The 13,680-nt window shown below is 55.7% G+C and overlaps 3 protein-coding genes across 3 annotated transcripts; 1 reads left to right on the forward strand and 2 right to left on the reverse strand.

Moving 5' to 3' along the window:
- Positions 1-3,563: 3,563 nt before the first annotated feature.
- Positions 3,564-7,290, reverse strand: BDZ99DRAFT_490164 (uncharacterized protein; the record flags this gene model as incomplete). Its single annotated transcript, XM_033723038.1, has 7 exons — positions 3,564-4,441; positions 4,493-4,797; positions 4,848-5,562; positions 5,614-5,843; positions 5,895-6,615; positions 6,662-7,024; positions 7,110-7,290. 7 exons carry the CDS (start codon positions 7,288-7,290, stop codon positions 3,564-3,566), a joined length of 3,393 nt encoding a protein of 1,130 aa, XP_033573187.1.
- Positions 7,291-7,761: 471 nt separating this feature from the next.
- BDZ99DRAFT_479500 (uncharacterized protein) lies at positions 7,762-8,979 on the forward strand (the record flags this gene model as incomplete). Its single annotated transcript, XM_033722240.1, has 1 exon — positions 7,762-8,979. One exon carries the CDS (start codon positions 7,762-7,764, stop codon positions 8,977-8,979), a length of 1,218 nt encoding a protein of 405 aa, XP_033573188.1.
- A 1,179-nt stretch (positions 8,980-10,158) lies between these two features.
- Positions 10,159-10,740, reverse strand: BDZ99DRAFT_343480 (nucleotide-diphospho-sugar transferase; the record flags this gene model as incomplete). Its single annotated transcript, XM_033714402.1, has 1 exon — positions 10,159-10,740. A coding segment is annotated over one exon (582 nt), but the record flags the coding sequence as incomplete, so codon positions are not given.
- Positions 10,741-13,680: the final 2,940 nt, after the last annotated feature.

Below are 13,680 nucleotides of genomic sequence, written 5' to 3' on the forward strand. Positions count from 1 at the left end.
GTGATGTGATGGATGGCTGAAGGATGAGAGCCGCTGATGCGATGCCAGCGTGCTACCACCTCTACTGCTAGTGTCGAGGACAAGGTCGATAGATTCGACATAGCACAATGGCATACCGAGTAGATGCGCTTCTCTTGGAGCTACCTGTTTTGTTGAGATATTGAGACGAAGCAGATAGTGGCAGATGTAGCATAGAGCAGACTATTCAGGGCAGTAAGGCACGTCGGATTCTCCATCGTCACTCTTATTTTGCTTCTTCTCTGGATCCGGCAGAGCGGTAACGACGGGCTGTGTTGTTCCTGGCAGCGTCTCGAGCCGGCATTGGCTGTCACGCTGACGGGTAATGTGGCAGAGGCGCAATTGGTGGTTGGGATCGGTACCTGATGGTGGAATCCATGGGTGCAACTCCGCCTGTGCGGGCGTGAGATGCTTCAAGGCCTGTGTCAGGATTGGTAGATGATTGAAGACTACACCGAGAGGAAAGACGTCAAGCATCAGATGTCCAAATGCCCTTTCTCGTCATCCAAACCTAAATTTATTCACGTTGTACGTCGTTCAGCGTCTCCGTCGCCATTGCTTTTCATGTCCAGCTAGCCCGCAGGGTAAATGCATGCGCAGACAGGCCGGCCAAAGAGCTGCAGCCAGCAGCACCTCTCTCGCCCTGCATATTTGCTTCTTTTCCCTTCCTCCGCCACCATCCAGCCATCGTCGACTCGGTGACGGCAGACGGCGGCATTCCCTTCACCACCTCTCTGCAAACCGCGCGCCGTCGCGCCACCTCCCCGATGCTGTAGAGACTAGTCGCAGGAGAATTAACCGCATCGGCGACCCGAATGCAGCAGCTCATCCCATCCTTGGCTGCACGCTTCACTTTTGGTGCCAAACTCGCGGGTCGGCCGCCACTTCCACTTACGTCGCCAATACACCCCCTTTGCGCCGCGCTCGCGGTAACGAATCCGCGTGGTACGGTTCGCCCCCGAACAGAACACCAGATCCTGGGCTTGGGCGGGCGTCTCAGCCACACGGCGGGGGCTGCATGAAGCAGTGCACGCGAGCGCAGCGACAAACGTGCATGCGGAGAGAGTCAGGGCGATCGCTGCTGCCGCTCGGTGCTGTCGCTCGGGCATTTCCAAGGTTGCATCTTCCGCATCTTGTCGATGGAACGAACATCTCTTTCTGCCGCCAGACCTTGCGCTTGTTGGACCCTTCGTAGGACTCGAACGAGTGGCCGTTTGCCGTGTCCTCGATTTCCGAGCAGCACATCTCCTCGGTGCTCGAGCTGCCTTGCCGCAATGCAGTGGAACCACCACCCACCGGCCATCAAACGCCAGGGCCTGTAGGGCAGAGCGAACGACGCTCGTGCGCCTCGCCCATCTCGGCCATGGCGGGACGATGTGGGTGTGGTGAGTGAGCTTGCATCGCAGAAAAAAGCAGGATTCCTCATCCACCGTGCATGCCCTTAAGCTCGTGAATGCTCCTCATTGCCCGCTTCCGGCGCCCCTCCTCACATCTTTCATGTTTCAAAAGCCTAATTCTTCCCACCTGTCAGTCGCGGCGCAAAAATAGCACGCCAACCTGTCAGGTCGCAATCGTCCGGTGGGCATCTGGATACGGATACACCGCTCGCTCGCTCGCGGGTCCGGTATGTCGGGACCACGCTAGCTTGCACTAACTCTTGTAGATGCAGCCGGCTGCCCAACCACCATGCCCCTACCAAGGTTTATGCTCCGTAGAGCGCAGCCGTAGCAGAAAGTTAAACGCAGCCGAAGTCTGCTCGACCTGCTTGGGCACGCTCTCCACACACTCCCGAGTCCGGCACGGGCGCCGCGAGTTCCCGGGTGCCTAGTTCCTCCCACTTGTTTCTGAGGTTAACTGAGAATGAGGTCGGGTGATGATGATGGAGGATGAGGAGCCCTGTTCGTTGAGAGCAGCGTGTGGTTGGTTGGACCAGACTGGTTGACTGACATTGCGATATAGCAGGACCCTGGATATAGCAGGCTTCCCTTTGAGCCTCAGGGAGATCCGAGGCCCTCCGATCATCCGCTACAACCTTCCCCGCAGCACTCTCTTCAACAGCTCTCGTATTCATTCTGCTTATTGGTGTTCTTTCCCAATGTCCATCGACGTCGTGCAAGCGCTAACTACAGCAATATATACTACACTCATCATGTTCCACCCCTCCAAATTCACCTACCATTCCCTACCAAGGCAGACATTGTGGAATCATCTCGTCCCATCCAACATCAATATACTTTCATACCTTGTCTGATCCTTCGACTTGTGCACCATCATCATCCCATTGCGTCTCTATCGGCGAGAATCAATAGCATACAAGTCTTGCAATCGCCCCATCTAACGTCAATATACTTCCATTCCCGGTCTCAATCCTTCGACTCGTGCACTGTGCCCCCCCGCCCCCCATTGCGTCTCTATCAACGGAGCGCCCGTGCATAGGAGTCTCAAGTATATCCCACTGAATCCCTCTCACTGGCCACGCGCCCCATTCAACTCACCACGTCATCCGTCTCATTCATCACGGTCTCTAACCCCCAGGGCACCCATCCCCTCTCGTTCGCTCTGCTCCCCCCATCCAACCATATCTCAACTCAACCAACCGCTCACCGTCACACAAAACGCTCCGCTCGTGCCTCCTCCCGTACCCCGCTGCAGTGCCCCAGTCGCACAAACCACGGCCATTCGATACGGTGATACGCGGAGCGCCGGTAGGGCTTGCACCACGGGCCCCTCCTGCCGTCGGCGTTTATCGAAAAGAGATCTGGAACGTTGCACATCCTTGCCCTCGGTCGCCGAGAGGCCGATTCGTCTTACGAGGGATCGTATGATGTTGCCTGCCGCCAGGTTACACAGAGCACGTGGGTAGTGATACTTTTAGAACATTTGATAGATAGAATTGATACATAGCGCATATTTCGTGCTTTCGCCGCCACCGCCGCCCCCCGCCCCGGCATCGCTTGCCCATGCGCATCCCGTACACATGAAAGAAAAACCCGTAGGTACAAAAGGAAAAAATATAGCCAGGACAAAACCAAAAAAAATTGTAGATATCCAAAGCATAGAAAACAAATAAAGACTTGCAAGTCGCCGCTGGGGCCCCGCTATTGGTATCTTATATCCCAAAACAGTGAATTTCGCTCTAATGCAGAAACGCAAGCACGCAAAACCCGCCAGTTCTTAATCCCTCCCCGCTTGGTCGGTAGTGGAGAAAGGAGTTAAGAAAAAAAACACATCCAAAAGACAGACATTCGAAACCGAACCGAACCATGTTGGTATCATTTGCGTGCAAACCAAGCCCCAACATAGAAGCCTCGCAATCTCCCCAACATAGATGGCGGGTCGAAAATGGGAAGGAGAGACAAGGAAATATATGGCAAAGTATAGATAGCAAAAGCCGCCCCCCCTCCAAACCCGAACCCCATTCAAAAAAAACCTTACCTAGAGCTTTTTTTCCAAGTCGTATGCTACAGATGTACAAGGATCATTACGGTCGTAACCTGCCCCCCATAGCGCGTGTGCTGCCATGCCATGCTGTGCTGGGGCCACGCTCAATTCTCTTCCATGAGGGCCTCATCTCCGGCCTCGCGCCAATCCCGCGACCGCTCTGAGAGCCGTTTCACGCCGGTGATGCGTTCTGCCCAGAGCGATTCCGAGGGCGTCCGGAATGTGTAGCCGCGCTGGGAGCTGATGACGCCAATGGCCTGCAGTACGGCTTTCCGAGAGTCGCGGCCGAAGACGGCCGGGTGATTCATCCATTCGAGTGAAGATTCGAGTTCGGCGTCGAGAGCGTACATGGTTGTTGCGTCGATGCCAGCGGCGGGGGTGAAGGGGTTTTCGGCGTGGGGTGACGGTGTGCGAGGTCGTTCACTGCCTCGATCGGCGCCGTCCACCATAGGAGATGCTTGGCCAGCACTGCTGGGGGCACTGGGGCCGTTGCTACCTCGAGGGCCACCAGGGGGTGGTAGCGGTGGTAGACCTCCCTTCCCTAGGCCTTTCAGGATACTGCGTGTCTCGCTAAGTAGGTGATGCGCGCGCTCGTGTTGCCCTCGGGATACCAGTGTTAGAGCCCGGGTTAGCATGTCCGATGTCAGTAGTTCCATCCGCCTCTGCACGACCGACGGATGAGGTGGGATAGGCGGCGTCGAAGGCCGTCCTGTCGAATTCTTCTTCGACACCGAGGGCAGCATGGTGATCGCCAGCAGTGACGGTCTAGGAAGGTGGGAGATGGAGCCCTCGCGAAGAATGTCACCGTAGACGAGATCGGCCTGGATCAACGGCACCTCCTCCACGCTTAGGCTGCGCTGATCGTCCTGGTCTAGCGGGCCTCCCAGGGCCTCCAGGCCGGACACAATCGTCTCCCAGGGGTCCTGGGGCAGCTGCTCTGGTGAGGCTGTGTCGGGGGCGATGGCGAGCTGAACCAAGATATCTGGAGATGTTGTTAGACACGGGCAGTAAGCAAAACGGCAGCGCTGCTTACCTCGCTTGTCGCCGAAGCGCAGGTCGCCCAATGAGGCCTCGGCATCGCGGCCTGTCGCACGCTTCGTGATCTGCAGGGCCCCGCTAATCTTGACGAACTTGGCGGGCGAGCCCTCGGGGAGCCGTAACTTTAGCTTCACGTTCTGATGCGACGTTGTCTGCAGCGACCCCAGGCAGCCCGCCACACACTCGCGCAGCATCATCCAGTCCTTGACGTACGTGTACGACGCCTTGGTGCGCGTCGACAGCTCGATCATTGTGTCCGGCTTGTGGGTGAGGCCAAGCCCGAAGGAGTGAATAGCGACCCTGTTCTGGTTAGCATTCTGGCTATGCTGAGCGAAAAGCAATCCACTTACTTGGCAGCTTCAGCTCGCGACACCACAAAGTCCACGCTCTCTGCGTCCGACGTTGACGAGTCGCTAATTAGCATGATGCTGGAGAGAGGGTTTGTTGACTTGCGCTGCATGAGCAGGTCCATCGCGACGTTGGCGCCCTCCACGACGTCGGCGCGGAGGCTCTTCTGACCAACCGGGCGTATGGAATCCAATACCTTCGACCAGCCATTCCAAGCCTTGCTGGTCATACCAACTAATGGGACCCCGCCCCCACTGGAACCAAACGTCACGAGGCCCATTCTGTCCCGTTCGCCCAGATTCGAAACCATGAACCTGAGGGCGTCGCGGAGCAGATTTATTTTGAGGCCTTGCATCGAGGACGAAACCGGGATTACAACAACAATGTCGAGAGGTACATGGATTGGCGACGAAGCTCGCAGGTCTGGCATCCCACCGCGCGAATTCGTGTACTCGGTTGGGGCCGTGTTCGTCGACCTCGCCGCGCCATATGACGAGTTCGCAGACGAAACTCGCTTGTTTTTGGAATTGCTCGTGCGGTAGTCATCCTCGTCTGTTCCGGAGTTGTCGTGGTCGTAATCCGATATCCTGGCCGACGGTTCCATGTTGATGTCCAGAAGGGCTCGTCTCCATAGTTCCAGTTGGTTGCGGTTCTGGAATTGGAGATGAAAGGAGGGTAGTTCGGCCACCGAAAGACTCAGAGTCAAAATAGCCTCTTCTGTACTACATTAGTTTCCGCGTTCACACTCGTATTTGATCGGCTACTCACCAGGAGCGAGCTCCACTTGTTTGAGGTGCTTCTTGATCAAAATAGATCCTTTCAGCGTGCATTTCGTCTTCTTGCTCACCGACTCGGCGCCATCCCATTGCGGTGCTTGGGCCACCTTCTTCTCCTTGACACAGATGAGCATCTCGGAGAAAAGGTAGCACTCGAGTTCCTGCCAAGACTGGCGATCTTTGCCAACCCGAACGTGGCCGTGCAAACGAAGCTTGCCAAACCTAGAAATGTGTCAGCCAACTCTCCGCAAAGGGGCCTGTTGACTCAAATACCTTGAAAAGTCCAGGCCGTGCCAATTGTCCACGCGTGAATGCAGATCTTCTGTTACTTCGTCCAGAACTTCAGGAGATTCGTACAAGCTGTCGAGCGCTCGGCTGGGGGCCGGAGATTTTGACCTCCCATAATTTTCGCTTGGGTGGATTGAGGGAAGGGGCGGAACGGTGCGCATATCCTCCGGATCTGGCCGCCATTTGCCTTCCACAACCTCAATAGTAATGAGACAAGTCAAGCTCTGCTGCTGGCGAGACCGGTTGAGTGTTGGGAATTCGCTGCGGACTGTGACTGTGGGCGCTGGAATTGGATTCTTGAGCAGACTGCGGGGGCTGCTGAGGCTCGTTTCCATGGACTGCACATCGTAATCGTGTCTTCGTCCGGTAGGATTGTGGGTATCGGCGTAATCCCCGGATGATGCGGCTCCAGTCGCTCCGCTGTCATTCCGGTTGTGCTGGCGGGACAATGAACCCATTCGTTCTGACCGCTCACGGCTCTCACGGCTGTGGCTGCTCTCCCTCTGGCGGTGATCTCCTCGTGGGTCATGATGTTGTTGCTGTTGCTGGGGTGGCGGCCGGTTCTGAAGTTCTGGCCCATCGCGAGTTCGAGGATTCTCAGTAGTGACTGTCTGTGTGTCCCAGGGAGTTGGGGTAACTTGGGTACTCCGGCTGTTGTCCCTTGCGTCCGAGTGTTGCACGGAGCGAACCAGAGTACTTAGCTTTTCTACGCGAATGTTAGGAAAATCTACAAGTTATTCGAAGGAACTCACCTAGATCCAAGACATTCCCCCCTCTGCTAGTATCTAGGCCTAATGGCGCCTCACAGGAAGGACATGTCTGCGACTCGAACTCGCGGATGTATTCGTAGAAGCATGCCTCGTGGGCGACATGGCCGCAAGAGAGCTGGAGGATGCGCTCGCCGCGAAGAGTGTGCTCGAGAGGCTCTTCACACACAGAGCACTCGCTGCCAATGAAGGTCCTCTCGCGGCGGGTGCGCGTCCGCTCAATGTCGAGGACGCCAGCCATGCCTCTGGAGGAGCGCGGATGGGGGGAGTGGGAGGAGGTGGTGCGCGAGGAGAGGGGTTTGGCGGTGTCGGAGGAGAGCTGGGACTGGCGGGAGCGAGGGCGCAGGCCTGAATAAGACAACATATGAGCCAGGTCAAAGCGTGGAACAAACGACGAAGCAGGAGGTAGCGGGAACGGGAGCGGGAGCCGTACTGTCGTGGACCACCGGTGTGCGGAACTCGACGCCCTTGGGCTTCCTGGGGGGCTTCTTGCGCGAGGTGGAGCCCAGGAGGCCGAGCTCTTGGAGGTTGGACTCGATTTCGCGGGAGTAGTCGTGCTTGCGATGGGGCGGTGGTGGTTGAGGTGCGGCGGATGGAGTGGGCCGAGCCGACATGGACCTGTATGGCGACGGCGACAGCACGGCTTTTGCAAGATCTCAGCAGTGTTTCAGCATCGAAACCTGGAGTGGAGGGCAGAGTGGAATTGCAGAGGGTGCTTGGAGTGCTGGGAGCCCCGGACAGAGCTCGGCAAAGGGCTGCAGAGGCGCGGAGGGTCGACGGCGCAGGCACGGGAGACGGTGCTGGGCCTGGCAGCTCGGTGCTGCGGGGATTGCGGTGGAGGACGTCTTGCGTGCGGGTCTGGGAGGGCAGGGTCTACAAGAGCGCTCGGTCGGCGGTGCGGTATGGGAGGGAGGGATGGACGGAGGGACGCAGAATGTGCCCACGCATGGTGCGGCCCTTGGCTTTGAGCGTGCCTGCACCACGGGCTTGTCCGCTGGGATGCTGGAGCCCATGCTGCCGAAGACGCCACGGCACGACGTCGCCAGCAGGCCAGCGAAGAACAGGCCGTTGGGGGGCCCGGGAGGATGCAGCGAGGGATGGGAGGGGAGTGCGGCAGTAGGGAGGTTTCGGCGTCAGGGGCGCGACGGTTTCGTGGCCGGGCATCAGGGTGCCAGGGTGCCAGGGTGCCGCCGTCGAGAACGGCAACGCGCGGTACGGGCGGCGGGCTGTGGACGCCAGGGGGCCGGATGGCGAGTCACGGCATGGTGTTCCTGTGCGACCAGCCTCAGGCCCAAGTCAGGCGGCCCACGCTGTCCATCACCACCCTCTTCGGCGCATGCTTCTGCTTCTTCTTTCTTCTCTTCTTCTTGCTCCTCTCCTGTCGCTGTCCCTCGCGCTCCACCGATCGTCGCCTGTCCCTCCGCCTTTGCCGCCGTACCAACGCACCCATCATGCGGCCGGGTGGAGGCGACGAGTCAGGCCTCGGGCCCATTTCCACGAGCCCTCACGGGCCGATCGTGTTCGTTCGCCATGCTGGGGCAGGGGCCGCGCTTTTGACGTTTGACTTCGGTCCCTCTGCTGCGAGCCACTCAGCGCCGGCCGCCAGCATCGACGAAATGCGCCGTTGCGCCTGCACGTGGCGGCCATGCGACGACTCGCGCCCTCGGACGATGCTCTCGTCGATCCAATGGGGCAGCCCACGATGCCCGACTCCTCCAACCAGCGGCACCCCCTTCGCCCCAACCACACGTCAGCGTGCAGCCTCTTTGCAGCCTCTTCGATGGCGGCCTGTTGCAATCACGCGCGTTTTTCCCGCCGTCCATGCCGGCAGCTGCCCCGGATTGGCTCGCCTTGCAGTTTCCACGCCTTCCGTCGTCCTTCGAGAAGCCCGCACACGACACCACCCGCCATGCAAACACCATCATAGCGCCGAGATTGGAGCCCTCCTTTTCTGCGAGTCAACCTTCTGCCCGTCTGCCGCGAGAGTCCGGCTGAACGCACTTCGGCCTGTGGCCACACCGTGGTTGGGACTTCCCGCCACTAACCACCAAACGCAGCTTTCCCCTAGATTTGACTCTGGCCACGAGTCATCTGGCGCCCACAGCGTGAGAACTCTTCCCGCGCCTGTTCTGCGCACCTTCCCTCAAGGCGCAGGTTGCAGCACTTCAGCGAGCATCGTGAGAAGGGCCGTCCGAGGCGATCTGCGCAGCCGCAGAGATTGTCGTGGCCTGGTGAACCACGAGGCGGGCGTGCCTGACTGTCAGTCCGGCAAAGGGATAGTCCCATCTGATAGCCAGCCCTAGCATTCAGCATTGCGCAAGCCGTCTGCCGTTCGTCGTCAGGGCTGTCAAACACCAGCAAGCAAGGTCCTGGTTGTTCCTTTGACACTGTGTCTCATCGCCCCTTGCCCGTGTCTCGCTTTTGCCCCTTCCTTGCCGTGTGCTGCGAGGACTGCTCTCCGCCTCGAGCTCTAGCTTCGCTCCGACTCCTTTCCGGAACAGCCACGGTGTAGCCGACAACAATATTGAGCCGTGGGCACTATTGCTTTCAGCTCGTACATGTAAGTATCATGACGTAGGAACTGATTAAAGTTCAATAGACAAATGTAAGTAATAGATTTCTGGGCTGTGTACATACATTAGCGTGTCGTCGCTTCCAACCATCAGAAAAAGAACCTGAACGCCGAAGTTGTCATGCTTTTCACATGCTCAGCCTTAAGACCCGACACCACGATTCCGTTGATCCGGCAGACTGGGTTCCGGGCTTGATACTAAGGTCCAGGGACCCCAATAGTATCTACCTCCTGATCCTAAATCGGAGGATACCGTGCTGCAGGATTCCCCAGAGTGGTCGCGTCTCTAGTGCAACGCCTCAAACTCTATAGCGACATAAGCGAATACCGCTGAACCGAACAGTTGGGCATAGCAAAAGCTTGTGCCAACGAAAAATCGAACAGATGAACGCGTGTCGCTGCCACTAGACTGGGCGGAGAGGTCAGGAGTATCGTTCCTGCTTCCAGGGCTAATCCCAATCACTCCTCCTTTTTCTCTTTGCTGGCCCAGTAATCTTCCATTTCCTTCCTTTGGCTGTGCCATATTGTACTCAAGACGTGGTCGCTGCCGGCCTCTTCCTAGAACTTGTCGTGGTAGCTATGCACGTCGTTGCCGAAGTCGTCTTCGTTGGGGAAGTTCCTGTTCCAGCCCTGCCATAGCTAAGAACAAGAGTACCGTTAGCCAATATTCGTAAGGGGGACCAGAGAGTGCGATACATCCCAGCTCTTTCTAGCATGTCCAGCTCTCTGCAGTGACTTCAGCACCAACTCGGATGATAGCCCCTCCGGAGAATGCGACAGCAGAGGATCTTGTCTGTAACTGGACCTTACGTACCGAGCGCCACGGCATCTTCCCCTCGCGCCGATGCACGCAGTTCAGCATATCCTACTCCACGAACGTCGTCGGGAACAGGCCTTCGTGTTTCGGCAGCATGAGCTCCTCATAGTACTCGAGCATCCTCTCATCAGGCTTCAGCACGAAGAAGCCAGCGTTAAAGTAGTTACCCTCAGGCGGCGGGTTGACATGACCGTAGCCCCCCGCCGCCTCCGGCCTCGCCGCAAAAACGTAAGTATCCGGAAGCGGCGCTTCCGCCACAACAGACGCATTTACGACCGTGTGTTGGACCGCCGCGGCGGGGTCGTCGAAAACGCCGTCAAGCGACTGCGTAATAAGATGATCGACGTCGATGAACGTTATCTTGCCGTATTGTGTCATCTTCAACAGCCGTAGTTTCGTCAGGCAATCCTGCCAGCGGCCTGTCTTGGGCGTCATCCACTCGGAAATCAAGCGGTCCACTACAACCACCGTCGCGCCGTCTTTCTCCAACCTGGCTTTCTTCGGCGCAGTGACTTCGTTGGTTACCAGCACGACGAAGTCGATCTTCTTGCTGCTGCTCATGCTGCTGCTGCTGCTGCTCATGCTGCTGCTGCTGCTGCTGCTGCGGCGCGCGCTGGGGGAGTGGAGCAGCTGGTATGTCATTACGTGCACGCTTTCGAAGTAGACGTCGCGCTCGGTGTCCTGGAGCTCGAGCTCGGGTTCGCCGGGGTGCTTGGGGGCGAGGAGGGTCGCGAAGGCGTAGTTGGGGCGCCTGGGGACGTGGACGGACGCGGCGATTTGGCGGAATTTGGCGGTGTGGAGGTGGTCGGCGAACTGGAGATGGACGAGGAAGAGGATGCTGAGGATTAGTAGAGATGCGATCCATCTCTGTCGGGTGCAGGCCATTGTGGGGTGAAGGCGGTCCGCTAATTATATTGACTATAAGCTAATTCTTTGCTAGAATGTTATCTAGCGTCTCCTTTCCTGGCTCATTTATCGTCTATCCGATAGGCTAGATCGACAAAATAACTTAATCGCAGTTGCGTCGATCAAGTGCTTCCCTAGACAATAATTAACAGCAAAACTCGTCTAGAGTAGGAGATGAATAACACCCTGCCTTCCTCGGGTTGCCATAGCAGCAGTATTTATAAACACTAAAGAGATGCCTCCAAGCTATCGCCTTAATGTCATCCGGATCTCTCCAGGTGTTAAGATTCTCAAAGCCAAGGGATAGCATCTAATCTATTTCAATATTTCGAAAGTTTTCGTTCTCAGGGACTACTCACAACTATAGACATGTAGTCAGACATTCTCGGGTCCGCCTAGCTAGCTGGCGGTTCTAAAGCAACCAAGGCGTCGTCCTTATCACTAGATGCAACATCTCTAACTTTCAATTTCCGTTTACCGAGATAAACAGGCTTAAATTAAGAGCCAACAGCCTCAGGCTTAGGGCCATCCGAACCAGAGCAGCTAGACAGATAGTGTCCATTATCCGATTTATCGCTGCTCACATTAAGAGTATCATGCGTTCTAAGTGACTTAAACGCGCATAATGGATCTCTAACTCCTAGCCCATTTCCAAGTAGGCGCAGAGTCCAAAAGTCGTCAAGAACCAACTAAATCGCTGCCCTAGAAACCTCTCGCTATTTATAAAGGCTTCCAAGTAAAGCCTTAGTTAACATTAGATTTACTGGCATATTATCAAGCTAAAACGCATAGGTTTATAATGACTTCCCAGTAAGTTTAGCATCTATCCAGGATTAGCGCACCATTTCTAGATAATACGGTGATACGATGTTATAAATTATTGTGCTCACATCGCTTAGTCGGAAGCTATAGGTCTAAACTATTTCAAACTAGGACAACTTCAGCGCCCATAAACAAACTGCGTATTTTTTTAGTAACTTCTCTTCTTCCAACGCAAGTAATGCGTTAAACTAGCTATCCGCGCGTCTCTCCATAATGCACTCTTCTTTCGACGCAAATGCGCTAGCCGCTTCAAAGCGTACAATAGGAGTACTACACGCCACTTCCCAAGCAGTCCTCCCACAAAAGTCTATTTTTCAGATATCCTCAGAGTTCATATCACCCAGCAACCACCCAACGCAATCGCCGTCGTTACTTCTACTAGCGACGTGAAGACAAGTCTTATCCTTAGTGTGTCCGGGCACCAGCATGCCTAAGATATTTAAATCGCGTTCTGCCAACACCTTCAGGGCACCGGGGCAGGCACAAGAGCAGGCGTACGCAGCCACAGTTTAGCCGATCCACTTTGCCTTAAGATCTACTCCATTAACTAATAAGTATTTTAGGACTTTAAAATGTCCTTTCTCTAATCCCTCGCAAGCCATACGCAAGGCTGTCTTGCCTATGCCGTCTAGCAAGTTAATATAGTTCAGTTTGTTTTCAGCCTGGTTGCTTTCAATAAGAAGCTTAACCAATGCTAAGGATCCAACAAGTGCGGCAAGATACAGAGGGGTTTTGTTGTCGCTATCCCGAATATTTGGAGATGCTCGGTGGTCAAGAAGAGATTCAGCGATATTGGAATCTCCATTCCTGCATGCCTGGTGGATGACTGTCCGGCTGTTTAATGTAGGTGTGATCTCAGGTTGTGAAGAAGCAGTTCTGTGTTGATTTGAAGAGGCATAAGGCCCGTATATATAGCCTATGAAAGGGGGGGGGGGGTACTCCCCTGTTCCCCCTTGTTACGGATATGGAAGGATGTAACGCCACTGACACGCTAGTAGTGGCAACCTGAGTTGTGAGAATATAAAGAGTAGGCAGCACCAGCAGCGGTTCCTATGCAAGCAGAATTTCAACCAAGGCTTCATCTCAACCTTTCACAGCATCAAAAAGCTGCTCTTCAAGGCTAGGAGCCATCGATTCGACGGTGAGCTGGTACAATAAAAGAATGGACAAAGGCAGTCTTCAATAACGGAACCCTTACGTGTTAAAATCTTAACATAAGCGGAGGACGGATGCATTGCGCTGCTCAAAACTTTTCAAGAATTCCTACCCGCTGCTCACCCTTACAACTGTTGCCTAACCCCTATCTATCCCTACATGCTCTTCGATGCCCAGGAATGTCTAACAACCGGAACCAAATGCCCCCGGAAGCGCCCCCAACTTCAACCAGGGCCACCGCCACCTGCTTCAAGCTGTCCGAGTTAATACAATAGACCCTAGGAGAACCTCTATCCGCCCCACGGACTAAAACTAATAAGCTTCACTTTAAATGTCATTGCTTTAAGTATATAGTCGTGCGCCATCCACATTTCTTCTCATTACATCTCAATCCCTTCAACAACACCACAACAACCTCAATAACTGATTCCATTTACATCAGCCTCCCAATACCATGGCGACAGCACGCACCCCCTCCTTCCCCCTCTCAACCCCAAAAACCCTCTACACTCCCAAACGCTCCGACGAGATGCCGTCAGGCACCTACCAGCCGCCCGTTCGCCAACCGACAAACCCCAATCCATCAGGCGATGCACCAAGCCCTCCTCCCTCACCTTCGCAGCCGGCATGCTGGCGCTGAGCTTCTACCCCTACCCGCCCCCAACCACCAGCATCTCCGCCATCGCCGCCAGCGCTGTCGTTGCCTGGCTCGTGGTGCTGAAACCTTACCTC

This window comes from Mytilinidion resinicola (assembly GCF_010093595.1).
Source record: "Mytilinidion resinicola strain CBS 304.34 unplaced genomic scaffold BDZ99scaffold_16, whole genome shotgun sequence".
Taxonomy (NCBI): domain Eukaryota; kingdom Fungi; phylum Ascomycota; class Dothideomycetes; order Mytilinidiales; family Mytilinidiaceae; genus Mytilinidion; species Mytilinidion resinicola.